Source organism: Cryptomeria japonica, chromosome 5, assembly GCF_030272615.1.
Source record: "Cryptomeria japonica chromosome 5, Sugi_1.0, whole genome shotgun sequence".
NCBI lineage: Eukaryota > Viridiplantae > Streptophyta > Pinopsida > Cupressales > Cupressaceae > Cryptomeria > Cryptomeria japonica.
In genome coordinates, this window is record NC_081409.1 from 706,425,958 (window position 1) to 706,453,205 (window position 27,248).

Here is a 27,248-nt window from a genome sequence, read left to right on the forward strand (position 1 = left end):
AAATTAGTTCACAAGGTAATTCACCTATACCTAATGTTGTGTTGCTTGTTTAATATTTTGGAAATGTATGTAATTAGTTTGAAAAGTTTTACTTTTGTCAAGTATTTTGTTGGTAGAATTCATTTTGAAAGCATGCTAAAAAGATGGATCAATTTCATTGAGGTAGTGTTGTCTACATGGAAGTTGTCTACACCTTACAAAGGGTTTCTTCTTCTTTTGCATCCTAAATGTAAAGCTTATAAAGGCCATGTTTAAGGATGGCTCTAGGTACATTTAAAAAACTTCATTAGTCTTTAACACTTGGACTAGAGACATTGTTTTATTTGAGGAGCATGCACTTTGAGTTCCTATTTGGGTCTAATTTCTTGGACTTCACCTTTTCTTGACCATATTGTGACTTTTCTAGGCCATGTTGTTCATCTCAAACAAGAATATTTTTCTTATTCACCCATATAAAAAGCGTTTATATTAAGTTCGACACGTGTTGTTAGGATTATGCATGTTTTTTATTAAATTAGTAGAGAGAGGACCTTGATCCCCAAAGTCACAATGTAAGGATTATGCATGTTATTCACCTTGCATATTTTAAATTATATTGTAACATAACTATATGTAGATACATAAATAGTTTATGTATCTCCAAGTATAATAGAGAAAACAAATGGGATGCATATGTGAGTGTAGCTACACGTGTATTTTTTTTTTAATTCTCTTAAGACAAAAATTGTTTAATAAGATATCAATAAGGGGGTTACATGATGGAAGGAATTGTAAGAGTATCTTGTATTATTACTTGGCATGTAGGTCTAATTAGTGCTTCATGGGGGAGTGCTTGGGAATTATATATGCCAACTTCCTTGATGGAGGGTACAAATTCTTGCTTGGGGAGTTGCATTCTATTATTGAGTTCATCTCTTTAGTGTCTTTTAGAAAATTTACCATGATATTTTAGGCCCATGATAATGTCTTATGGTTTTTTTTACTTCGCTTGAGTCTACATATTGAGAGATTGGGATGTAGGTATTAAGCACTATTAATCGTAGGGTTATGTTGTTGGTTTACCATAAATATTGTAGGAGTGTTGATATTCGTGGAAGATATTAAGCCACATACTGTATCAAAACATTGTTGTTGTTGGGAATACATTAGTTTCACTACTTTGGAGGTTGGGTCTTTCTTGAATGGGTGTTCCCAAGGTATATTTATGTCACTTTTTTTTTGTTGGTGGCTTATATTTCACTTCTTAAATTATGTTATTTTCTAAGTTTTTTTACTTTTCAAAATATTATTAAAAATTAAAAGAACTATTTTAAATATAATATTCTCCTAATATGATCAATATGGAAACACTTGTATATTTAGTAGTCAAGTTTTATTTTTTAGTTTAATTGCTAAGGGGTTTGTCAGTATTTTTCCTTTCATGTTTGGTATCAAATCAATTAGTTAGTTTTGTGCATTGCACATGCTTGCATGTGATTGGTACCCAGTAATATGAGTTTTATGTATTCCTCTATTTTATATTTTAGCCTAAAAAGTTTGTGGGAACTTATACGAAAAAATGGGTTGATTATTGTTCCTTGTTTGAGGAGAGTTTTATAATTAATATTATTTAATTTTAGGAAAATAGTATGAAAAGCACTTGTAGAATGCTAGGTGGAATCAACATTGGGTTTTGGATGCTAAAGGTGGAAAATATTTGAGTTGGTCATGTGTTTGCAGGTTGAATGGTTGTGAGCCATAACCCTTGTTTGATAGTATGGGAATACCCTATAGCATGGTGGTTGTTTTCATGTATCTTATGACCTTCTATAGTGGAAGAGTGCTCATTTAAGGTTCCTATCTTTGGCTCCTTTATCACATGGAGAGTATTACTTTTTTGGCTATGATTTGAAATGCTTATATTATGTGCTTGGTGTTAGTGCTTGGCATGTAATAGAACCACATGTTTATCCCATTTATGCATGTAAGTTATATAATTAATCTTTTAATGAGCTAGAAGCTCTTGGATAATTGGTTCCTCATTTGCATGTGATTTGTGATGGTTGTGGAATTGGTATTCTAGTGTCCTACATTTTTTGGATAAGTCTTTTATTCTCTTGGACATTTGTACTTGCATTTTCTAGTTGTAATTTTGTGTATATAATATATGTCTACCTATATGCTAGCAAACATATTTATTGTTGTGATGTTTTTATTGAAATCTTGCAACATGACTCACTTAATGTGTAGTGCTAAATTTTATGACTGTCGAAGAAATCACTATTAGATTAGTGATTTTCCTCTACATTTGAGAGGGGAAGCTCCCTCATATGATGGGTTTTTTCTTTTTTTTTAAGGGCATACATTTGACACAAATCCAAGGCACAAAGAACTAAAAATACAATAAAAGAAGGGAAACCCTAGTTAGACTAATGGCTAAAAATCTAGTATTTCTAGGAATAAAAAAGAGCAATTCATAAAAAAAAGAATAGACACAAAGATTTATTCCATTTAAAGGTATTTTCAAAGAAAATGTGCAATTAGGATTTACACAAGGAGTATTATTTAACATAAGAAATATTCATTCACTTAAGATTTTTAAATTCGTAGATGTGAAAAAAATTATTTCTCTCATCTAAGACTGCATAGGTAAACATAGAGTTGAATAAACCTAATTCTATTATTGAGATAATAGAAAATGTTTAAAATAATTCTTGTAAATTTAGCATAAGAAAAATCTACAAGATAAAGAAGTAATACATAGGCTCATAGACCAACAATATCATTCTTTATTCAATTAAACAAAATGAATAGAGCTCAAAGAATCCTTATGTTCCTATACAATGTGTGAGAATGAGAATTTATAAATTTAAGCCTTGTATATATTATATTTTCCTCCTATAACTAATGTATAAGAAATTCTCAAAAAAATTATTTTGTAATTTAATATTCACTTATAAGTCATAAAGGTGACTTAAGTGATGTTTCAAAAAAGTGTAATAGAAAATTAGAAAATAAGGGTAGAAAGAGAATGTCATGGCACTATCCAAGAGGTGAGAAAGAAATTCAATCCTATAGGTTTTTTACCATTTCAACACTAAATTGCAATTACAAATTCAATCCAAAACATGAGCTTTGTGCTACTTTATTAAGGGAATTTCAAGGTGATGTAAGTTTACAACTAATTACATAGTCATTGCCTCACAAGGAGCTTCCAAGTTTTAACCACAAGCTAAGTCTCCTTAATTAGACATGAAAATTCATTCAAAAACAGCTTGAGCCCTTTGTCAATTACACACACACACACACACACACACACACACACACACACACACACACACACACACACACACACACACACACACACACACACACACACACACACACACACACACACACACACACACACACACACAAGCACACGCACGCGTATGCATTTATGCATGTATACATATATGTATATACACATGCATACATATATACATATATGTGTATGCATATGCATATGTATATGTATATGTATATGCATATGCATGTGTATGTGTATGTGTATGTGTATGTGTATGTGTATGCGTATGTGTATGTGTATGTGGATGCATATGTGTATGTGTATGTGTACGTGTGTGTCTTCATTTAAGCACAACAATGCACACCTATCATGATTCATGTTTTTTGGGGTCAATAGTGTCTTCAACCTTCATAATACTTCTTTTATTTTTTTGTGATGTGTTATATATATATATATTTCCTATTTTACTTTGCATTAATATAAAAAAATAAGAATATTCACAAAAAAGGTGGGTGGTAGAGCGACACACCCATGAGTCCAACAAAAGGGGCTATCCTTGAAAAATAACTACAAAATCAAAAGGGCTCAACTTTGGAACAACACACAAAAATAATTAAGTAGCTAGGGTTATGTTGCACTTATGAGGATCTTGATCTTTAAGTTTCTCCCAAACATCATTAGGGTAGAATCATCAATTGGCTCCCACCTTATGAGAGCATTATCTTCATCATTCTCCTTAGGAGGTAGTTGAGTGCCAACTAGAATGGTGTCAAGGGACACATGCAATTTTTTTTGGTGTTTGACCAATTAGTGTCTTGTTGAGGAGATAGTGAATGTGTGAGTTGAGGTCATCCTCCATTAGCAACAGAGTCCCTAGGATTATAAGGTGCATGATCACGAGATCAAGACCCATGATCTACATGACTATCCTAATGAGAAGAGTGACTATGTGCACACTAACCATGAGGAGAAGTAGAGTTAGGAGAAACTTGGGAAATAGTGCAAGGGGCATTACCTCAATTGACCATCAACTCCCGGAGATGCACAACTTTAAGTAAATCTTTGCTAGCTCACATTTGAATTTGCATAAGAATATTAGAGAAAATGATAGCTTTAGAATACAAATAAAAATATTATCAATAGCGTTGCAATTAAATTATGCAACATTTCTATCTTTCCAAATATTGAATAAAATTTTCTCCCAAAAAGTGTGTCATATCTAGGTAAAATTAAGAGGGAGGCTAGGCCAATCCCCAAGAAGAACCATGTGCCACAAGAATAAGTAGGCTGAAAAGGCTTGAAGAAGTCACGAGTCTCATTTCAAGATTTTTGAATCCAAGGATAGAACATTAAAAGGTGCTTGAGGGACTCAATTTGTCCATGAAAAGGACATTTCAAAGTGGGAAGACCCATGTGAACAAGACATGTCCTCATAGGAAGACCCATGTGAACAAAAATATTAATTTGATGAGCTATCTCCACAATATTAATTTAATGAGATGGGAAAACAAGTTGTGCACAATATTCATATATATAAATATTAAAACATAATTTTTTTTTGGCTATATGACATTTGATTAGCTCTATCTTATTTTCTTGTATTTTTCTTAATAAATAAATTTGCACAACTTAAATACGTAAAAACATTAATTTCATGAATATTTGTTTGCCAACAAATTCTCTGCAATATACATACATATAAACATTAGAAAACAATTTTTTATTACATGACATTGGATTGACTTTATATTTTTATTATTAAAAAAAGACTACTAGAATAGACTAACCAACATACCACAAAGCATATTCTAATAAAAGAGAGAAAAACATCAAGTTTAAATCAACTTTATATAATTTAACTTCCAAACAAGTTGTGTGCACTATTCATATTTATAAATATTAGAATTCTTTTTTTTTTTTTTTTTTGGAGTGGGGCTAGGGGTGCTATATGACATTTGATTAGCTAATTTCATGAATTGATTGCTTGTGAGAAAATTGTGCTCAATATACATATGAACATTAGAAAACAATTTTTTTTTATTACATGACATGGGATTGGCTTTAGAGTTTTATTTATTAAAAAAGACTATTACCCTAATTAAAATATACTAATTAGCATGTCATAAAGCATACTTGACAAAAAGAAAGAAAAACATCATCGTTTAAATCAGCTTTTTATATAATTTAACTTTTTCATTTACACACTCCTATCTAGATTAGTGTAAAACTATAATCCAATATAAATATGATTAAAAATTAATTCAATAAATCTTAAATATTTCTAAATAAATATATTTAAAATATCTAGAAGAATAAGTAACTATATAAAATTGTAAGAATCTTCCAAGAGAAAGAAAATACCAACAATTTAAAAATATAATAAAGGTCAGAAAGAAGATGCTCTTAAAACTTCGAAAAATAACATTCAATATATTAAAAAAAGATTAAAGGAAACACAATTCAACATTTTCTCTAGGTTTTTGCACATCCAGGTGATTTTTGACTTTTTAACAGTGAATGAGGTAACTCTGTATCCATGAACAAATTACTTTCTTTATCCTGAAAAATGAATGGGCGTTTGATATTAAATAGAAATTAATTAAAATTCAGAAGACAACACGCTTTGATATGGAAATGGATATGGATCTGAAGTTAAAAAAACACAAAACTATAACTGCTGACTTTAATTAATTAATTCTGACCCAACTAGGCATCATTTGTTGTCTTGATTGAAGAGAACACCGAACAAATAGTAGCCAGGTGGATGACAATTAGGTAGTACATGGATCTGTTGGGCTACAGTTTTCAGTTCCAGAGAAATTTGTATTCAACAGGGTAAGGTTAAACTCTGTATTTATGTTTGGTGTAGAATTCTGAAGAAGAATAGGAGGATTCAATGAGCCTGATTCTGATTCAGTCAATGGTGTACCTGGTTTAGGGGTCAAGAGATATCATGTGATTGCATGGAAGGTATTCTTCTAAGAGAGGACCTTCAGGAATACCAGGCCTGTTATAAGATTGAATCTTAGGAAGATTATATGATCTTAATGATGTGAGAAACCAGAATCTGGGGTCAATATATTTGGAGCATCACATATCATATATCAAACATGGGTTTGGAATCTGGGAAATAATATTATGTGTATATACAGGGGATATTCTTTGTAATTTATAGTCCAAGGTACACAGCTAAGAAGGGTACTATTCTTAATGGAGGAAGTATCAGACTGAAGAGAGGAGAGATGATATTCAGAATCACATGGATGAATGCAGGTGAGTTTGAACATGATGTTTTTAACGAGTGTACCCATGTTCATTAAATTTCTTTGCTAGTGAATAACATTCACACAGGGCTACATCCCATTGCAAATGTTTGTAGTTTATGATTTGGGTTGTAATTTTAGTTATGGTTCTTGGCACTTTGTATACTGGTCAATGGAAGGGTGCTAGTGTAAATGGGTTTAAAGAAAAAAAGAGGGGGTGATAGGTTTGAAGAATAAGAGAGACTATTTAGAAGCCTGTGATTTAATGCAGCTGTATTTTGGACAGGTTTCAACAACTGGGACCTCCGCGTGCATCAGATCTGTTGTTATAAAATGTTTAAATAGGACTGCATCCTGTTGGACTGTTCTATAGACGAGAATTGTAGCGGCAGTTCTGTAATTGGTTCCAGAGATTCCACATTTTCAAGAATGGAGGAATCTGAAACCAGTAATCTTAAGGGAGAGGTTGCAGTTGAAGGGCCAAGTAGAAAAGGATGGCTTGGATATTTATGTGAGCCTTATGTATGGTTGGCTATGCTTGCCAGAGAATTACATGGGAGTTTTGTGTTTGGAGTGGTGGTTGTTTATGGAATTAGTCAAGGGCTTGGAGGGGCATTCTACCGGATAGTTTCATCTTACTATTGGAAAGATGCGCAAAAAGTCCAACCATCTGCAGCACAAGTTTATCAAGGGATCATATCCATTCCGTGGATTGTGAAACCGGTTTGGGGTTTGCTCACAGACATTCTACCAGTTGCAGGATATCAGCGTCGCCCTTATTTCATCCTCGCAGGTTCTGTTCTTCTCCTTGTTGGAAGCTTCTCCTGTGAACAACCACTTGTTTTTAACAGAATTGGATCTTGTATTGTTTTTTGTTTTCCTTTGAATATGATCATTTGGATTTTTAGAAATTGACTAAGATAGTGGCCGATAATAGATGTTAGTCATTGAGGAACATTAACATCTCAAATTGAACTGGTTGACTGAGCAAGAAGATAAAATATCTGTACCTATAAGTTTTGTATGAGCAAGCATTGCTGCATCTTTTCCTTGTGATTTGAAACTCTGTTGGGACACAGAACATATTGGTTTTTGAGATGGCGATCTAGGGATTAGACTTATTTGAAGAAGGAATCACCTTAGCCTTGCCAAAATATAAGCCCAACAATCTCCTCTGCTACCCAGAAAGAGCGTTTGATCTATCCATTTAGGTGGAAATTTGAAAGCATTCTTCCCCTGAAGCACATGTGACTTGAAACTAGCTATAACTGTTGAACACATTGTCTTTGAAGCACTAGGGCATCCCATGGTCGATTGACAAAGTGACATTCATTATTTCATTTTCTAACTACCCTTGACCCAGGTTACTTGTTTTTAATAATGTATTGTAAAATATTGCCAGAAGGATATACGGTAGCTGGATTAATGATTGACAAAGGGCCTCGCACAAAATGGAAGAATTTAAGCTATGCTAATCACAAAAGGTTGATTATTGAGTGGCTAAAGTCTGCCTGTTAGGATCTGATGGCTTTGTGGCGATTGAACTCATTGTCACCTTTTAAAAAGTTCAAAATATACATTTCAAAAAATATATATTTCTGTTCTTAAGTGTAGTAGTTTCAAATAAACACCAAAATTTTCATGTCTTTTGTTGGAAGCTATGTTGAGGGCTTCTCCCCTTGTCTCTTTGACATTGAGATTAATATAACATGCAACATTTTCTGATCTCGGATTGTCCTTTGTTTGGTAAGCAGGCTTTATGGGGCTGATTTCAATACTGGTCATCTCCGTACACAGTATGATGCCCATTTTCATTACTGTGATGCTGCTTATGGCTGCAACTTGTGGTGTTGCCATTGCAGATGTTATTATGGATGCATGCATAGCAAAAAACAGCATTCACTTTCCACACTTGGCATCAGATATGCAGAGTTTATGTGGCATGAGCTCATCAATAGGAGCACTTGTAGGTTTCTCTACAAGTGGTGTGGCGGTGCATCTCCTTGGTGTTCAGGTTCTGATTTATAAATATTTCTTCCCCTAACATAGTGTGTTTATTGTTCCTTTAATAACCTAACACTTGGTGTTGGAAATTTAATGAAAGTAACAATAATTTTGTTTAAGAATTCCATAGTATGAGGTGGAAATGGTAAAATATTCCAAATCACGAGCTCTGGAGTTTGATTGTAGGGACTAAAATAGTATGTTGTTGGACATGCTTTTATTGGACGCATGCTTATCAAAACTTGATATGGCCTGTGCATGTTTTCTGACAGGGAGCATTAGGATTACTCTGCATCCCAGCTATAATGCTCCTTGTTCTTGGATTTATTCTATATGAACCTCGTCTTACTAACCATGCACACAAGCAGGCAAGTCATTGAACTCTCCTTATGATATTAAGTTTGTCAATTTGCTTACATTTGGGAACCAAGCATAACCTCAGTTCTTGACCTGGTCTTTCAGAATTTGTTGGAGGCAACCCTGACTATGTGGAAAGCTTTAAAGTGCCCTGAAGTATGGAGACCTTCTCTCTACATGTACATATCATTAGCTATGAGCTTGAATATCCAGGAAGGCAAATTTTACTGGTATACAGATCCCAAAGCAGGCCCAGCATTCTCTCAGGTATGGCATTACTTTGGCTTTTGCTGCTCTTTATTGGCAGGTAATTTCACAAGGCTGTTCTTTCCTTATTACAAACCTATTGGGAAAAAAACAAGCAGCCCTAGTAAGTGCTGCTCTAGAAGACCTATCATTAGAATAGTTTCAAACAATGAAGCACAAAAATTGCTACTATTGTAGATCTCAATTTTGACCTTTCATTTTGTAGAGGACCCTGTTCAGAATACATTTTGCAGCACATTCATGGATAAGAAAACAAACCATGTAGGACAACCAAAGAATACTAGAGTTAACATAGAATATAGTGGGTAGAACGACAAAAAATGGATGGAAATTGTATCATATGGAAATCGAGAATGATAGCAATGCTTAGTTTAACAAGAAATATCATGGAATACTAGAGTAAACATGTTAGCAATGCTTAGTCTAATGAAATTTATGCGCAACAAAGAAAACAATGTAGCACAATCAATGCTAGTACCCTAACACACTGCTTTTTATACCAAGGTACTTTGTTTAATTTTTTTGCTTTTCCTTCTAATTAGTTATTATAAAGCAAGCTCCATTAATTGTTGGACTGTTTGGTTGATAGGAATTTGTGGGTATAATCTTTTCCATTGGCTCGATGGGATCACTTCTTGGAGTTCTAGTGTATCATAAAGTGTTGAAGGATTATTCATTCCGCAGCTTGCTTTTATGGGCTCAGCTGATTTTTGGATTTGCAGGAATGCTTGACCTAGTCATGGTGTTACGCTTGAATCTAAAGTTAGGCATCCCTGATTACTTCTTTGTTATAATTGATGAGAGTTCATCGCATATCATTAACCGAATCAAATGGATGCCTATGCTTGTACTCAGTGCAAAACTTTGCCCTTCTGGCATAGAAGGCACATTTTTTGCTTTGCTCATGTCCATCGACAACTTTGGTCTTCTCTCATCTTCATGGGGTGGAGGCTTGCTGCTTCATCTACTCAATGTAACTCGTACAAATTTTAGAAATCTCTGGTTGGCAATTCTGATCAGAAACATCATGAGGGTTTTACCTTTGGTGATGCTGTTTTTGGTGCCCAAAAGTGACCAGTCATCTACCCTCCTTCCTTCTGGATTAATTCAATCATCAGATGGCACTGCTACATGTGAAGAGGAGAATATTCAGTTGGTCTCGACAATTCAGAGTCATCAAGTATAGATTCTGACCACGCCCCATAAAGAGAGAATTTTCCAAATCAAGCTTCTAAAACTGCATGCCTTTTCTCCCCATTATCTGGGTACTAATATTATCACTTTAAAACCATGGTTCTATGAGAAACAAAATGACTTTGATGATGTAGCATGCTGCTATGAATGTCAGTGATGGGAATGTCTCTTGAATTTTTGTGTGGGGAGATCTGTCTGCATACAGTTCACTGGGAAGCACCTTTTGAGATGATTGTTTGGTATCAGATCATTTCATACGTAGTATTTATTTAATAACTAACAGGGTGAAAACATGCTCCATTCCTGATCCTGCAGCGTGGGTAGAAGAGGAACTGAAAGCTGCATTTCTCTATAAAGGTAAACCGTAAATGTTTATTTTTCAAGTCAAAACCTATCCAGCATCCCTCCTAGAAGATAAGACCCTTGTGGGAGGAAGAAGGTGACCTTTCCATTTTGAGCTTCTTTATATATGGTTAGATGACCTCAGTTTGGTCTTTTGGTTAAAGATCCATATCTACAAGTACGAAGTTGTAACTTCCATATATACAATGCGGGATGTAGATGCTTAAAAAAATGTCATGGTAAAAGGTCACCCGTATTTTACAAGTCTCTATTACAAAGGCTACTGCACAGAATGAATAAATGCTCTTTTCCAATGCAACCATGATTGATCAAATATTTCTTAATCGGTATTTTTGATGTGTGTTTAACTCAGTAATATTTCTACTTTCAATGTTGTGATGAGAACCCTTCATTGGCATTAAAACCACCAACTTTTGAGCCAATTCAAGTTCAGAGAACCATATATCTATCCAAACTCAATTATGGTAGAATTCTTGTTTTCTGTTTGCTATGCTATTAAAATGAAATGATTTTCATTTCATTCCTAAGACGTATAACGTATATTTTTGTGGGCTTGTGTAGAAGTTTGCACATATGTGAGGAGTAACTTGGTAAGATTAAGGTCTCATGGAGGGGGCTTCCTAAAATAATTGCCATTGGCACTGCTGAGATTTTTTAGGAGCATTTTAAAGTGGGTGGACCCATGAATTTTGTAGTGCAGCTTAAGCTTAAAAGTTTAAGATCCAAAAATTATGGAAGTTAGTGATCTCATGAATTTCATTATTTTTCATATTCAATTCAACAGAATATTTAAGTACAAAACAATAAAAAAATTGATATACAGTGCGTTGAAATATTTTGTGTGGAAGAGTTCAATTTGATGTGTAGATATCCATTGTTCAAAGCACAAAGATCTTTAACTAAATAGCTATTATCTCTGATGCCTAAGTTTTCTTATGTTCAAACTTTCAACACGCACAAGGAAAACTTCCAAAAACAAGCCTATATTCAGTAAGCTCCAAGGAATAGTAGTCAGGAATATATTATTGAGATATATAGATGATAATTTGAAGTGTATGTGTTGCTATTATTCTTTGTTTTGTGAACTCTTTGGTTGATCTGCAAATAAAGAGATTAATAAATATAAAGATGGTTTTCCTTTTAATTTTTTTCTTAGATTAATTGGTGGGAATCTAAAAACACTAGATGACTGACAAGTGGCATCAAAACTTCTTATGCTCTTGAGGAAATTTGTAGCCTCACTTAAAACGCACCCACTCAAAACTAGAAACTAAAATGTGAGCTCCTATTTATTAGGAGAAGATTCTAATTAATTTTGTAATTAGGAAAAGATTCTAATTAATTTTGTAGCATTTTCTCTTTGCCTTGTGGAATCCCCTACTTAGGGAAGGTCCCCATTCGGCTGCTTAGCTTATTTTGGTTAGCAGCTGCTACTCAAAATTGGAGCTGGTGGCCCCATGAAAGTTAAATTTTGCTGCTTATAAAAACAAGCACTTATTTTAAATTATATTTTTAATATAATCTTTAATAATAATAAATTTTCACTTAAATTTTAGATAAAAAAAAATGGAATCGTAAAAAGAGGGAAAAAAAATGTGGAGCCACTAGTCATTTTTCTCAATAAGCAGTTGTGCTACACGAAAATAGGAAAATATTTTAATTTATCCTTTCCCCTTAATTAAATTTTTCCATGGGAACACTCCAATTGCTTAATTTTGAGCAGATTTTACATTTAAGCAACAACATGGGGACATGGGGTTAATAAAACTAGTTCTTGAAGCCCCTCTATGAGACCAAACTCTAAGCAAGACATACCTACATACCAATGCATGATCAAGCTACTAATGTTGACTACCATGAAGTACATAACATCATAGTAATGAAAGATCTCTTAAAGACGTTACTACATCAAACAAAAAATGATTGTTACTTGTGTTCAAGGTTCAAGGACTCATACTAATGAAAAATGCATTTCACATGTGGATAATTTTTTTTTGCAATTAAAAAAATAAATCCTTATATTAACAATGTCAATGTCAAGCCTCCATGGGGTGTTGTATGGTTGCTTATATTTTGATGGATATTGATATCTCCAAGCTCTTCACCAAGACATTATTTTGATGGTCAGTGATATGTCTTGGACTCAACCACTTGACTATGATGGTCTCCCCTTCAAATACAGATGATGCTTTGCCATTGGCCATTTGACTTCTAATTGTCCACTCTCGACATAAGGGCCTATAATGTGGTGGAGGAATGCCTACAAATATCACCCAACTACTCATGCTTTTGACACTTTGGTTGATGATTCATCTTAGGATGATAATTCTTTGTAGAATGATGGTAACTCTCTTCTTGTTCCCCCTATCTCTAAGTGGATTCTCATGCTATTAGTGTGACACAGACAAATGTTTCTCCTTCTACTCCTTCGACCTCTAGTGTTGAGGGGTCACCCTCTCTCTATTCTAGTTGCTTAGTCTATTGTACCATCAATTTTGATTTTTCTTTAACTTGATCCGAAGGTAATTGTTCAATGTTCAGTTACTCCAACGTGATCTTCTTCCATTATTGTTGCACCCATGAATGGGACCTCTATTGGGGAATTCTCCTTGCTTCTTTTAGATTAGAGGACTTGGAAGATAATATATCTTGGACAATTGTTCAAAAGTGAAAGAATGATCTTCCAAAAATTGTCTCCCAATCTCATTTTAGATTGAAGGGTGTCATTGAATAGGGTTGGGATTGACATTGTTTAGATTAGATCTTTGGGTATTGCTTTCTATTGGTTTGAGCTTGGTAGTATGACTACATTTGCATTTCTCTTCCATTTGGGACATTGTTGTTTTCACTTTGTGCTATTCTATCCCTGTTTGAGGGCTTGCGTTGTATTAGGATTGAGACCCTTGTTTTGTTTGTCTCGTATATTCGTTCCATTATCTTGTTGGCTGTTTTATTGTTCAGTAGTTCAAGCCCTTTCAAAACTTGCTTCTATAATATGCATATGTATATATATCTATATGCACACACATATGTTTATGTATGTGTGTTTGTGTGTGTGCGTCCACGTGCATGTATATACGCATATGTGTATGTATATATATGTGTGATCAATTTATTTTTATATTTAATTAAATGGTATTCTATTACTTCATTAATCAATTTTTTTTATTATTTAACTAATATTCACAAAATTCATTTCTTCTTATCTCCTAAAGTCTAATCTAAAGTAAATAATTATTTCATAATCATTTACCCATTCTAATGTCTCCCCCTCCCCCCAAAAATCAAATAAATATTTTTTATTTATTTAATCCATCTTGTCACATCCTCCCTCCATAACTTTTTCTAATACACTGTCACCCCACTAATATCCCTTCTAACTATTTGGACATGCCTATGTAGTATTTTTTATTATAAAAGCAACGTTAACAAGGGTGTTGACCCTTCACATAGACAAAAGGCTATCAATTAGCATACAACAACCCATAGGCGGCAAAGGAGAGATAAACTAAGCAGGGGTACAAACCCTAAACAAACAAGGTCAGATAGGGCAAATAAACTTGTCAAATTTGCAACAATCCAAAACCCAACTCAAGGGTGGGGTGAAACAACCAAAACTTGACAAAGAGGGGTTTGGGAAAGGGGGGAAGACTTCCCCTTCTGCCTGCGACAAACAATCGTCCAGGCAACATTGTCATTAGGAACATTCAAAAAAAAATTACATGGGGAGGACCCCATAGAGTTACTACTAGGCTGCTGCTATACAACAACAACAAACTATTGCTATACAAAAATAAGAGCAGAATTGTTAGGAGTAGAGCGGAGCAACAACAACAAAAGTAGGAGCCTTGGGGGTAGAAGAGGTCACAACAATAGTAAGGTCGATGAAGACTTCATCAGCAGTAAGGGGCACTTCATCCCGAGATGAGACATTCTCCTCCTCAGAGAAGTTGACATAATTAGACTTAGAAGAATTGACTATCAAGTGATCTTCAGTAGTATCCTTCCACCAAGTAGCAACACCTCTATAGCGAGAGAGAGAATAGTCCGAAGCTAACTGACCTGTTGAGAAGCATCTTCGGTAGTGAAAGGGGAGGTCCTCATAATCCAACAATTGAGTCCATGGCCTATCTCCAACCATTAGAACCACATCCCTAGGGAGGGGCAGAGATATGTCAATATCAATTAATAGGCGGGCAAAGGTAGAATGACTCATGGAAGTCCTGGCATCATCAACCTTCAAGAAGCTGCTAATGGAGTTACCAATGGCCTTGAAACAAGAAGGCTCCTAAAAATGGAGGGGAAGATTAGGAATACAAATCTAAACTGGATGAACAGTAAGAGGTTTAGTAAGGGGGTTGAAGGAAGTTGTCCAGGGCTTGATAGAGAGAGAGAGTGATCTCTCCAAGCCCACATCTTACCTAGAACCAAATCGCGATCATGGGTAGACGTAAAAGAAGCAATGAAAAAACCTTTAGCACAAAGAAAAAGGTCAATGTCATGAGCAACTAAAGGCTTCTAGGAATCACTCACCCATCGATGAAGGTTCAAAAAAGAAGGCTAAAACCCAACAAATATGCAAACTAAAACACAACGTTGGCAAAAATCAACATTTTCCACAGCCTGTTGGCCACAAACCACAATAGGGGAGGTCTTGGCACAAGAAAGATGACAAATTCCCTTGTGAGGATGAACAATAGATCTGACCACACAAACAAAGCTTTGCCCAATAGCAAAGGAAGGAGGTTTGGGAGGAATTAGATCACTCATAGCAGGAATTGTGGCACCCACAACACCAGAAGCAACCAAATACCCAACGTCAACACTCGTTGTAATTGAAAGACCATCTACAATAGCAGAGGAAGAAGCAACACCTGCACCCACAGTAGTAGAACTGACACCCAAACCCTCAACAAAAACGGTGCCCCCATCTCCGGTACTCCCATCTTTGGTACCCACGATGACTCAAGTAGCTGGGAGGAAGGCTGGGCGAAAGCCCCAACACCTGCAAGGGAAGGCTGGGCAGAGGCCCCAACACCCACGCCGACAACAACGACATTGGCAGCATAACCATTACCAATAACGACACTAAACACACCAAGCATCGAAGGGAGGGGGCATCCTCCATGAGGAGATGCATTCAAACTGGCATTAGCGGGAGAGTCGTTATGTAGAGAGGAGCACTCCATTGTGATGTTGTTATGCTATTAGTGTTAGAAATTGCATACTGTTGCAATTTTGCCTATACTTTATATCAACTCACTTAGCATTTGTGTAGGTTTATTTAAGCTCTTGCATCATCCTTTTTTCCACTCAAGATAGATCATCCCTTTTTAGTAGCTACCTTTTTACATCACTTTTGCATTAAACTTATGCTTCTATCGCCACTTGTTTTTAGCGAAATTTGTCTAGACACCAGCACATAGCACAAACATCTGTGCATAGGGCTAACATGCTATGATATTTTATTGTTCAAAAGGTGTTCTTGAGCATTTTCCACTTGTCGACTTGAGAGATCCGGGAAAAAAATTCAAAATGATTCTGTAATGACTCAACAACCCTTATTTCCCTCCTATTCTTACTTTTAAATCTTTTAGTTCACTTCACACAATCTCTTAGTTTTTTCTTGGCTCCCACTTGGTTCTCTAGTACTCTCTTTCTCATGCACAACTCTTTACAACTTGCTACAACACTCTCAAGCTCTCATGATATTATCTCATAGTTCTCTTGGCTTCCTCAAGCCTTTTTGGTTATATCCTTCTTGTATCTTTGAGCATATTGAGATTTATCACACCTCTTATCAAATCATTTATCATTTTGTCTATTTATCTTTTATCAATCTATTTGTCTAGCAATTATGGAGTTGGAGACACCATCAGAACTTGATTAAGGCAAGTCCACAAACAACCTTCAAACATCTTTCTTCTCTTTGTGTGTGCAGGCATTGAACCACACAAAGGTTTTCATTTGCTTAGTTATTATTTACACATTTTTATTTATCTTATTTCTTTATAACTCTATTGTATAGTATTTGTTGGTGTATTCTATTTATGAATTTTGAGGTTAGCTCAAGCATCGAGTTGGGTTTTTACTATTTTTTAGCATTTTTTTTTTGTTTCAATTCATATGAGAGGACAACACTATGTATATGGACATTCACATGTTGCACTAGCACAGTTGTCCAAGATGCTCATATTTGAACAATAAATTCTTTATCCTCTATATTTTTTCATTTTTGTAGTTTGAAAGTTATTTTCATTATTTTATTTTTATATATTCTTAACATTTTATTTTCATTTTAGGACTTTAATCAATCTAATATAGTTTAAGTGTATGTAGTGTAATTAACTCTCAAAGGGACATAGTTTTCCTTTTGACAAGTCACATTTCAAAGGGACACAATTTAAGCACTTTAATCAATCTAATATAGTCTAATATAATCAAGATCAAGGGATAGATTTGGATAGGAGGCAGATAGGATAATCAAGATCAAAGGTGGTAATAAAGGATAAAAGCAAGAAATTGATAAAATAATTGATAGGAGCTGAAGGGTGTGGATAAAGTGCAATAGATAAGACACACAAAGCTTGTAAAGATCCTTAAACTTGTCAAGATCAAAGGTGGAAAAGGGATATGTATGGATATAGAGTGGATGAGGGATAATGGAGGATGAAGGATAATAGATGGATGAGGGATAATAGATGGATGTGGCAGATAGGATAGCATGGATGGAACTTGCCCCCAGTGAATAGTGCAAGAAGATAAGGGATTACGCATGATGCCTGTTTGCCAACTTTTCATCATGGTACTTTCCCAAGACGCCACAAGGAGTGGTTTTCACACATGGACGAATTTATTTCTCTTTACTTTTTTCTTGTTTCTTTTTTTTTCACTTTTTAAATTTTATTTTTCTCATTTTGACTTGGAAGATAATGTATACATAATAGGAAATATGACTTAGGAATCAAGTTATTTTCTAGATAGTACCCTTAAAATATGTTCTATAACGATCCATGGCTATAGAAGGTATGCTCAAAGATGCGGATATGGTGATGGTAAAGGGAGATAGAAGGGATGATAAGATGGAAAGGTTATAAGGATTTATGCAAATGATTGGATAAGAGGGATGGAAGGATAGAACAAATATGCTGGATAATGGATGGGATGTTGGAAGATTTGTGTAGGAGTAGATGGAAATATCGGCAAGGTCAACATCAACACATATCTTGAAGGGTGATGGAATGAGGGAGGAATAGTGGATTTTGGAGTTTGTGATTTTGATGGAAAGGTTGATGTGGATTTTAGGACACAAGGAGCCAAAATGGATGAAGGAGGTGACAAAGGTTTTAGGATAGTGGATGTGGAAGAAGTTGGGGTAGCAAACTTGAATGCCAATTTTGATTTTTCTTTAGTTTGCAAGTCTTGTATGAGTGACTTGGGAATCCACATGGTTCTTGATTTTTTATTTTTTTTTGTGATACTTTATAACGCATTGGCTCGATGTAAGACTTAGGAAGCCATACCAATTTTGACTTTTCTTCTTTCTTTGTTGGCCTTTTGGACATTTCTTTTTCTTTTTGGATCAAAATTTTCTTTGTTTTTGCATGTCGATTAGATGGGACATGTTGATCCTTTGATTCATGTGGATTTTTGAATATTGGAATTTTATGCTTGGCATCCAAGTTGCTTCTAATGGCATTAGGATTCATGGATGGATATGAATGATATGGAGAGTTTATGTGGGTAGGTTGTTGGAAGGTTCTCAAGGATGTGTGCCTTTGCTGATCTTGACTTATGGTAATGTTTGTGGATTGAAAGCTAGGGGTAACATGGATAGGAGATGGAGGGATATAGGGACCCAAAATAGGATGAATGATTTGAAGGCTTTAATTTTGGTATATAGGACCCAAAATAGATTTATAGGATCCAAAAGGTGTGCATTTGGATTTAACTAGAGAAATGTAGGATTTATGAAGGATACCGACATCTTGAGAGTGAACAATGTAGCCATTATAATCAAGATTTTCTTTTATATCAAGGGGTTCTAATATACATTGTTCATGGATGTATAACCCTTTTATTTGATAATGCATGCTTTAAAAGATCTTTTTAACAAAGGGTTTCTTCTTACTTTTGATGCCAGAGGCAAGTCCATTTTGAAGTGGAGGTGGCTTGTAAGGAATGATAGGATCATGCGAGGGCTTTATAGGCATGATGTACTCTTGAAGTAAACATGGAGGATTATGACAAGGGAATAAAGGGATACTTTTATCTTGGCATGGAAGAGGACCATTGGATAAAGTAGGAAGGGTGTTTGACTCTTCATTTTGAATAGGATCATTTGAAAAGGTGGAAGAGGCATCATGATCTTGCTTAGGAAGTGGATTAGGAATGGGATTTGGAAGGATGCTTAGCTCTTGAGATGGAAGGAGATCATATTGAAATAAATGGAAAGGTATAAGGGGATCATAATGGGATTCTAGGGAGGTAGGATCTTTTTCAACCATTGGATGAGATTGGAGAGTTTTGGTGTCTTGATCTTGAGTTAAGATAGGACTTGTTTCTTTATTAAGGAGATCATATTGAAATAAATTGAAAGGTATAAGGGGATCATAATGATATTCTAGGGTGGTAGGATCTTTTTCAACCATTGGATGAGATTGGAGAGTTTTGGTGTCTTGATCTTGAGTTAAGATAGGACTTGTTTCTTTATTTTTCAGATTAGCGTCTTGACATGGAGCCACTTCTAAGGAAGGGGAAGTATTTTCAATATGCATGGGGGATTCTTGGAAGGTGTTCATGTTTTTGCACGATAGGGAAGCATTTTGGATGGGGCCTTCTAGAGTGGGTATGATTGGAATTGGAGTGCATGATGGCATATGATCTAAGATATCCGGATTGTATAAATGAGTTGTATGAACAAATGAATTAGATTACATTTGTACTGTTGATAGCCCTTGAGGGTCAACATGAGAAGTTTCATGATTAAGTTCATTGTTTGAGGGATATGGTATCAATTGTTGTTGAGAAGCCATAGGAGATGGAGGCATCATGGAAGAGATGGAGACTACATGTGGGCCATTGCTAGACATAGGTTCATAATTTTGATCATGCTTGGTAATGACATCTAGTTTCTTCTTAGGTGAATCATTATGATTTTCAATTTCAATAACGCCATTATAAAGGAGTTCTTGAATTTTATGTTTTAATTCCATGCACTTTGAAGTCTTATGTTTGTATGTCTATGATATGCACAATAATTACTCAAAAATTCACATCCCCATGTGGTGTTGTTAGGCAATATGATAAGATTGCAATCTAGAAGCTCTTTCAAAGATGACTCAATAGATTGCCCCAAAGGTGTAAACTGTCTATCTAGGGGATACTTGGAGGAAATGTCTTGTGGTCTTGGTGAAGGAGTCATGTGATATTACTTTAGGTTTGGATTTTGATTTTCAATTACTTTTTGTTCTACCTCATACAATCATTTTAGTATTCCTTGAAGTTTGTTGCTCTTGATATCATGCAATTTTATCTCAAGAGGGGTCATTGAATCTTTTTGTTGGACTTGAATGTCATATATTTCTCTCTTGAGATCTTGAATTTGTTGGGCCAAGGTAGCCATGGGAATATGTGATAGTTCTGATCTTTAACCTAGGACATTGTACGAAACTCTAGATGGAATGAAAACCCTAAAAATGCAAACTCAACTATATGATAGGATACTTATGATATGAGGCTCTAAATGAGATAGTGACGACCAATGGTAAACCTAGTATGATAAAATGCAAGGATTCAACGCAACTCTAGGTCTGAAGGAAATTGTGGCACAAGGTGTTACTTGTGCTATGATGGATAGACACAAGGATAAGTGATCAAAGAGAGGGCATGCTATGATAGGAGATGATGAAATCCAAGCAGACTACCCAACTCAAAGATGCTAAAATGTTCCCTAACTCAAGGATGATGTGCCTCAAGTAATACAAGAGGATTGATAACTAATGTTTGTTTCAAGACCTTTTGAGAGTGACCTAAATGCAAGGCTAAGATTTGTTTGATGAATGAATGAATGCAAGGACTTAAATATGCAATGCTATGAAGTGATCTAAAGGATGTAAAGAATAAAGATGTGATGCAAGTACTGAATATATGATTGAATGAGACGATCTAAAAGACGTAAAGGACTAGGTATGACTAATTGAGATATGCAAGGACTTAAGGTGTGACTAGGTGGAGACTATGCAAGGACCTAAAAGATAAATATTGGAAAATGATGTGTGAAGAGATTTAAAATGATTGTTTTGAGAACATAGGTTCAATGTTTCAATGACAATGATGTTTTGCAATGTTTCCGTTTTATAATGCGGATGGATACTTCAAAGTTTAGACCAAGGTTTTTGTGAAGTGTTTCAATTTCAAGTGTGGTGTTGATTGTGAAATGTTCTTGTTTGTTTTGTGCACTCGTAGAAAACACAACAGACTGAATGCTTGTTTGATTTTGAAATAAAAACACATTCAAGCACAATCCTAAGGCTGACTAGGACAATAGCTGTTGGATCTCACTTAGGTTTCCCCAACTATGCTTGCTCAGAGAGGATACTTAGATGCTTGACCCCACTGGCTCCACTCCACGACACTCACTTCTTCGGGGCAGCAAAGCATCAGTCCCCATGGTGAACTTTGTATCTCTACTAAGAACAGTAAGGACGTGAGACGACATCAAAGGTCCGACCTCTTGTACCAACAAGTAGAAGGTTTTTGGCTTCTAAAACAAAGGACTTTGAGTCAGGGCATCCACTCAGGTGGCCATCAATTTGGCATTTCACTCAAATTAATGAGGCCTCTCAGCCCTTGTAGGCTTTTACGCATCACACGGATACTGAGGGAGACATACGTCAGTATGACACATCGACACTTGTTGCCTGCGAGTTTCCTCACATACACATTTATTTATAGTGGTTTGGATGGGATTGGCCTTAGCCTTGTTACCACTTGGGTTGTTCCCTCTCACTGAGCCTAAAGGGATTCTCGAGAGGCAGGTCCTCTAAAAGGTAAAACAAAAAGTGCCTATTGCTCAAGACACAAAAGATGCTAGCTAATTTTAAAGCACCAATTGAGGTGTTTTCTATACTGAAAAGACAATTTGTTTCAAAATGAAGCTTTTGTCAAACATCCTGTACCAAATGTCATTAGTAGTTTCAAAATTATGGTCTTTGGCACACAAAAAAGGATGCCACAAGAGGGAACCTATACAAGCCAAAATTCAAAATATTAGTCTATTGTTGTTTGCAACATCATCCTGGTAGTAACTCTATGGGGTCCTCCCTGCTTGATTTTTCTTTGAATGTTCCTAATGACAGTGTTGCTTGGATGGTTGTTTTTCACAAAAGAAAGGGGAAGTCTTCCCCCCTTTCCCAAACCCCTCTTTGTCAAGTTTTGGGTGTTCCTCCCCACTCTTGAGTTGGGCTTTGGGTTGTTGTAGGTTTGTTTGGCCTATCTGACCTTGTTTATTTGGGAAGTGTACCGCTGCTTATTTTGTCTCTCTTTTGCCGCCTATGGACTGTTGTAAGCTAATTGATATCCTTTTGGCTATTTGAAGGGTCAACACCCTTGTTAATGTTGGTTTTATAATAAAAAACATTGTCATTGTATATTGGATACTCCTTATGGAGGTTGATGTAGTAATGGTTAATGTAATTGAAAATTTATGTAATCATGAGTGATGTTTAAGTAGTGCAATGTTGGTATTGACTACTCTCTCATAGATGAATTCTTAATCATGTTCAATCCTAAAGGTTATCGTAGGAACACTTCATTTGGTGTTTTAAAATAAACCTAGATCTATAGATGTGAATGTTTATGCTTTGCATTATGTTATCATTGTTTAGAGCGTTGCTTAGGTTGCTATATTAGGGAACCCATAAGAGCACTCAGTTTTGGTGAATGTTTTATCTTCCACATGTGCAAATGTAATAATTAGTTTTCTAATGAGTTGTTAATGTAATTTGTATTGTTTAATAAAAAATATTGCTATGTTTCTTTAGATAGTTTGTTGTTGTCCTCTGGTGTTCCTTAGTGGGGTGTTACAATCAATCTTTCATTTTATTTCATTCATTACACATTGGAGTCACTTTGATTGTGTTTCCCACTAAGAATCCTAAGTCATAGATCATTCATATCAAAGAATACACTTTGTACCATGTCCTAATTTGGTAATATGGTTTCTCATTTGAATCCTTGTATTTTCTATGCCAACTCACATAAGGTCTACTTTTCTTTATGCTTTATTTCTAATTCTTTGACCCTTCATCTTATCTTTTTCACAATCTTAGCAAACGATAGACACATCAAAATTAGAGACATCAAACTAATAGATGTCTCAAAAGATCATATACACAAGATTCTCTACAATAGTAGATCAATTTGAATACACATCAGAAATCTAAACTGTTTAATAAATTAGGTCAACTTGAACAATGAGTTTATCCACTTCATACCTATTGTCTTCTTTAACAAAAACACAAACATTTTATGTTAAAAATATAAATAAATGCAGACATCCTTGTTTTGGAGGAAAAATAGACATTGATGCTCTAAATAATCAAATAGGAGATTTGTATAACTTGGAGGATTATGCCCCTTGTGACCACTAATACCAAATACTTTTATTTCAACTCAACTACTATCAAAACGAATAAAAAATATAGAAGACACATGTTTACGAGCTTATACCAACACATAACATAAATACACACATAAAGAACACACAAGCCACCAAATTGACCTAGAGGAAACACTAATAGAGAGAAAATCTCTAACAAAAGTGTCATGAACACCTCATTCACTATCTCAAGCATCTTTTACAAGTGTTATAATACCTTAAAGACAAATTGGAGCTTTGACAAAGTTTACAAACCCCTTCATATTTTCTCTTTCAACCTTGCAACGAAGAAACCTTTCTCATTTTCACTTGTTCGTGCCAACTAAACATTCAAGAAGCTTTTCTAGTTGAACCAATTTATGTTCATATTTAGAAATTAGCCTCATTGGTCTTATCGACTATACCCCATACTCACCATGACGCGGCTAATCTCCACACAAAACAGCCATTCATATGAAAACAAAAATCTACAAAACACGATGAATTTTCACCATCTCAATTGTAATAATCCACCTCCACAATGCTATTAAAACCCACAAAATCTGATGAAAAACCATCATATTATGCAAATTCATATGTACATTTTTGTGTCACTGTCTTCCCGGTTACAGCAGCAGATCCGGTTTCTCTTGTTGATTGAAGGCCATCCAGGGGAGGGAAAGGAGTAGGATGGGAGGATACAGGAAGTGCGAAATCCAAGCTACAACGTCACTCTGCTTCATTATCAGTATTAATATTATTCTCTGTTGGGGAGCATGAATAAAGTAAGCATTTGCTATCCTTAAAAAAATAGATAATTCGTGTGGTGCAGGAAATTCCCTGAATTTAACTTTATTTTACGTGATTGATGCCTTTTGTTTCTTGCATTCGCTTTTATATTTCTAAGGAATCTAAGTTTTGTGAACCAAAGCACACTATTGAGGATAATAGCAGGCTTTTCTAGGGTAGTGTGGACCACATCCACATCAAATTTCATTTAAAAAGAGGTATAATATTTATGCTTGGTCAGTCAAAATAATATGGCAAGTTGCAAAAGTAAAAGATCTAAAATTTTGACCATCTATCTAAAGTTCAATTTTTTTTTTTTATAGCATCTTTTGTTACGTATTTTCTAAAGAAGTCATTGGGATCTTGAATATTTCAAGAGAGACAAGCATCAAGAGGCATATCATCACTATCTAATTCTTCAAGAGCATAATAATGATTTAAAAAAAATCATCCTAACAAAAAACTACCCAATTGAATGTTGAGAGTTGACATCCTCCTTTTTTTACAATAAATTCTACATCATCTAAGCACCTTGGTGGACTACAAGATCAATGCAGGCTAATAGGAGAATGATGAGAATTAACGACATTCCTCAATCATGAAGATAGAACAACAATGTTGATTGTGACATTTTGAAAAAATTGAGAAGTGAAAGGTTCACCATCTACCTCTTTCCTCTTCTTTGAAGGTTTTGAAACCATCCTAGTTTGTATTTCACCTAATATTAGTTGGGGTTTTTGTTTGAGTACTACAAAAACTAGGTTTTGTATTTTTGCAGTACTTGATTGTAGACTACCCTTCATCATTTTTGAAGGGGGAGCCTCAACATGATAGGAATTGGACTAATTATGAGAAAAAATCAAAGAGCAATTCTTAATCTTATAATTAGAAGATTGGCACCTAAAGTAAGTAATTGACATATTAAGATAATGAACATGTTGCGTGTGATATAAATGGCCAATTTGTATATACATGGACTCTCTTAGGTCTATTAGTATCAAAACATGTGACCTTGTCAAGTGAAGTGGCAACAGTGTTCAAAAAATTGTGGGAGAGTTGAATAAAATTTATTAGTATCAAAACATATGACATTGTCAAGTGAATTGGCAACAGTGTTCAAAAAATTCTAACAAGGTAAAGGAAACATTAGAAACTCAAGCTAGATAGGCACCCAAACCAGTTTTTCATCTAAAACAAAAAAAAGTCATGCATGCAAGGTTAAAATGCTCTAACCACTTGCATATATTATTGAACTTAGGGATGGGTAAAACAACATCTATAGGAGGATTAAAAAACTCTCCTCATGAAATAGATTTAACACAAACTTCCATGGATGCTTGTTTGAGGGAGCCACAACCTAAAGTTGCCAAATCATCGAGTCTAGTAGAAACTACCATGATGCAATTTGAGGCCATAAAAAAGGTTACATAGAAAAACCCACAATATAGGCAAAAGATTAAATGTTTCATGTTCAATGTTATAGATATTATTTATACTCAAAGGAATTATATATGTTGTTTTGATAAAAAAAAGGTTATAATAAATGAAGCAGCTTCCATATATGTGAAGAAAAAAAAGATTAGTTAAAAGAAGAAAAAAAGTATATGAAATATATAAAAAATGTTTATTATTTGAAATATTATTTTTGAAATTGCAACAATATCAATGGATTATAATGAAAGTACTAATCCTTCCAATTTGGAATTTGAAATTGATTAGATGTTGCAGAGAAGAATTAAGGAAATTAATTCTATAAGACAAATAAAATTGAAGTTTGAAGATAATCGAATTGTAAGACTATAATGTAGTTACAAAATATTAAAAAAATGTACTTGAAATGATGGTTTTTTTTTTGAAAATTAATTCAAAAGTGCACATTCTATTCGTCCATTGCACATTAAACGTGATTGCTAATAATAGAATTTTGCCTCTTATTTAGAATTTATTGTTTATTTTTGTCTTTGAATTGTTGAATATTCAAAACTTACTTAAAGATTGCAGTTTAATTAATTGAATACAATTGATGAAGGCGATAATATATTCTTTGATTATGCCATCTACCAAGATTCACCATTTCTTTTGAATGTTGGATATTCAAAACTTATAAGAAAATTGTAGTTGAATTAATTGAATACATTTGATGAAGGTGATAATATATTCTTTGATTATACCATGAACCAAAATTCAAACAACTAGATGCAATTGTTGGGGTTCATCCTATAGTGTGATGGTTAAGTGGTTGCATTGTTAATGATGCAACCAAGGTTGAAATACTTGCTTGGCTAACATGGCGTTCATGTCATTTATGGGCTATCAATATGAATGAACAAACTTCACTAGTGGTGGAGGCGAGACAAGAGGAGAATAAACTTCATTGGTGATGGAGAGACAAGAGGAGAAATAGACTACTAGGCGTAGTTAATGGTACTAGAACAAACTTCAATGCAAACTATTTATTTGTAGTACCTTATAATGCCAAAGGTGGATGTGTAGGAGGATGACGTGCATGTGGTGCAGGAGAGACAAGAGGAGAAATGGATGGCCAGGCGTAAATGATACTAGAACAAACTTTAATGCAAACTATTTATCTGCAGTACCTTAAGCATTCAATAATGCACAACATGCATTGACAGAGAATTCACAGCCGTTCATAATGAGTAATGAAATGTTCGAAGATCAAGAAGGAAGATTGTATTTCAATTAATTGAGTACAATTGATGAAGGTGATATATTCTTTGATTACACCATAGACTAAAATTCAAATAATAAAAACACAATCAGAACACGCTTCATTTGCAGTACCTGAAGCATCCATTAATGCACAATATGCATTGACAGAGAATTCACAACCGCCCAGAATGAGCAATGAAATGTTCCACGGCCACCAAGTAAGATTTTACTTTTCTGATAGTATAGCTAATTTTTCACCAAACAATCATACGATCAAACACCCATTGCAGCAGCCATTATAATGACAGAAAATCCTTATTCATCACACAGAGCTGCCTAATATTGATTGGGCAGAGAAAAACTGTTTGACAGATCTTTAGCAGTGGGTGCAGGCGCAGTTTAGCATGCATTCCAGAAACTTAAGCAGCGTTCA

The 27,248-nt window shown here is 34.7% G+C and overlaps 1 protein-coding gene across 1 annotated transcript; it reads left to right on the forward strand.

The window, feature by feature from the left end:
- Positions 1 to 5,791: 5,791 nt before the first annotated feature.
- Positions 5,792 to 11,039, forward strand: LOC131075053 (probable folate-biopterin transporter 2). Its single transcript, XM_058011842.2, has 6 exons — positions 5,792 to 6,541; positions 6,818 to 7,324; positions 8,286 to 8,545; positions 8,808 to 8,903; positions 8,998 to 9,159; positions 9,749 to 11,039. The coding sequence occupies exons 2-6, from the start codon at positions 6,961 to 6,963 to the stop codon at positions 10,343 to 10,345; spliced, it is 1,479 nt and encodes a 492-aa protein (XP_057867825.1). The 5' UTR covers positions 5,792 to 6,541; positions 6,818 to 6,960; the 3' UTR covers positions 10,346 to 11,039.
- The last annotated feature ends 16,209 nt before the right edge of the window (positions 11,040 to 27,248 follow it).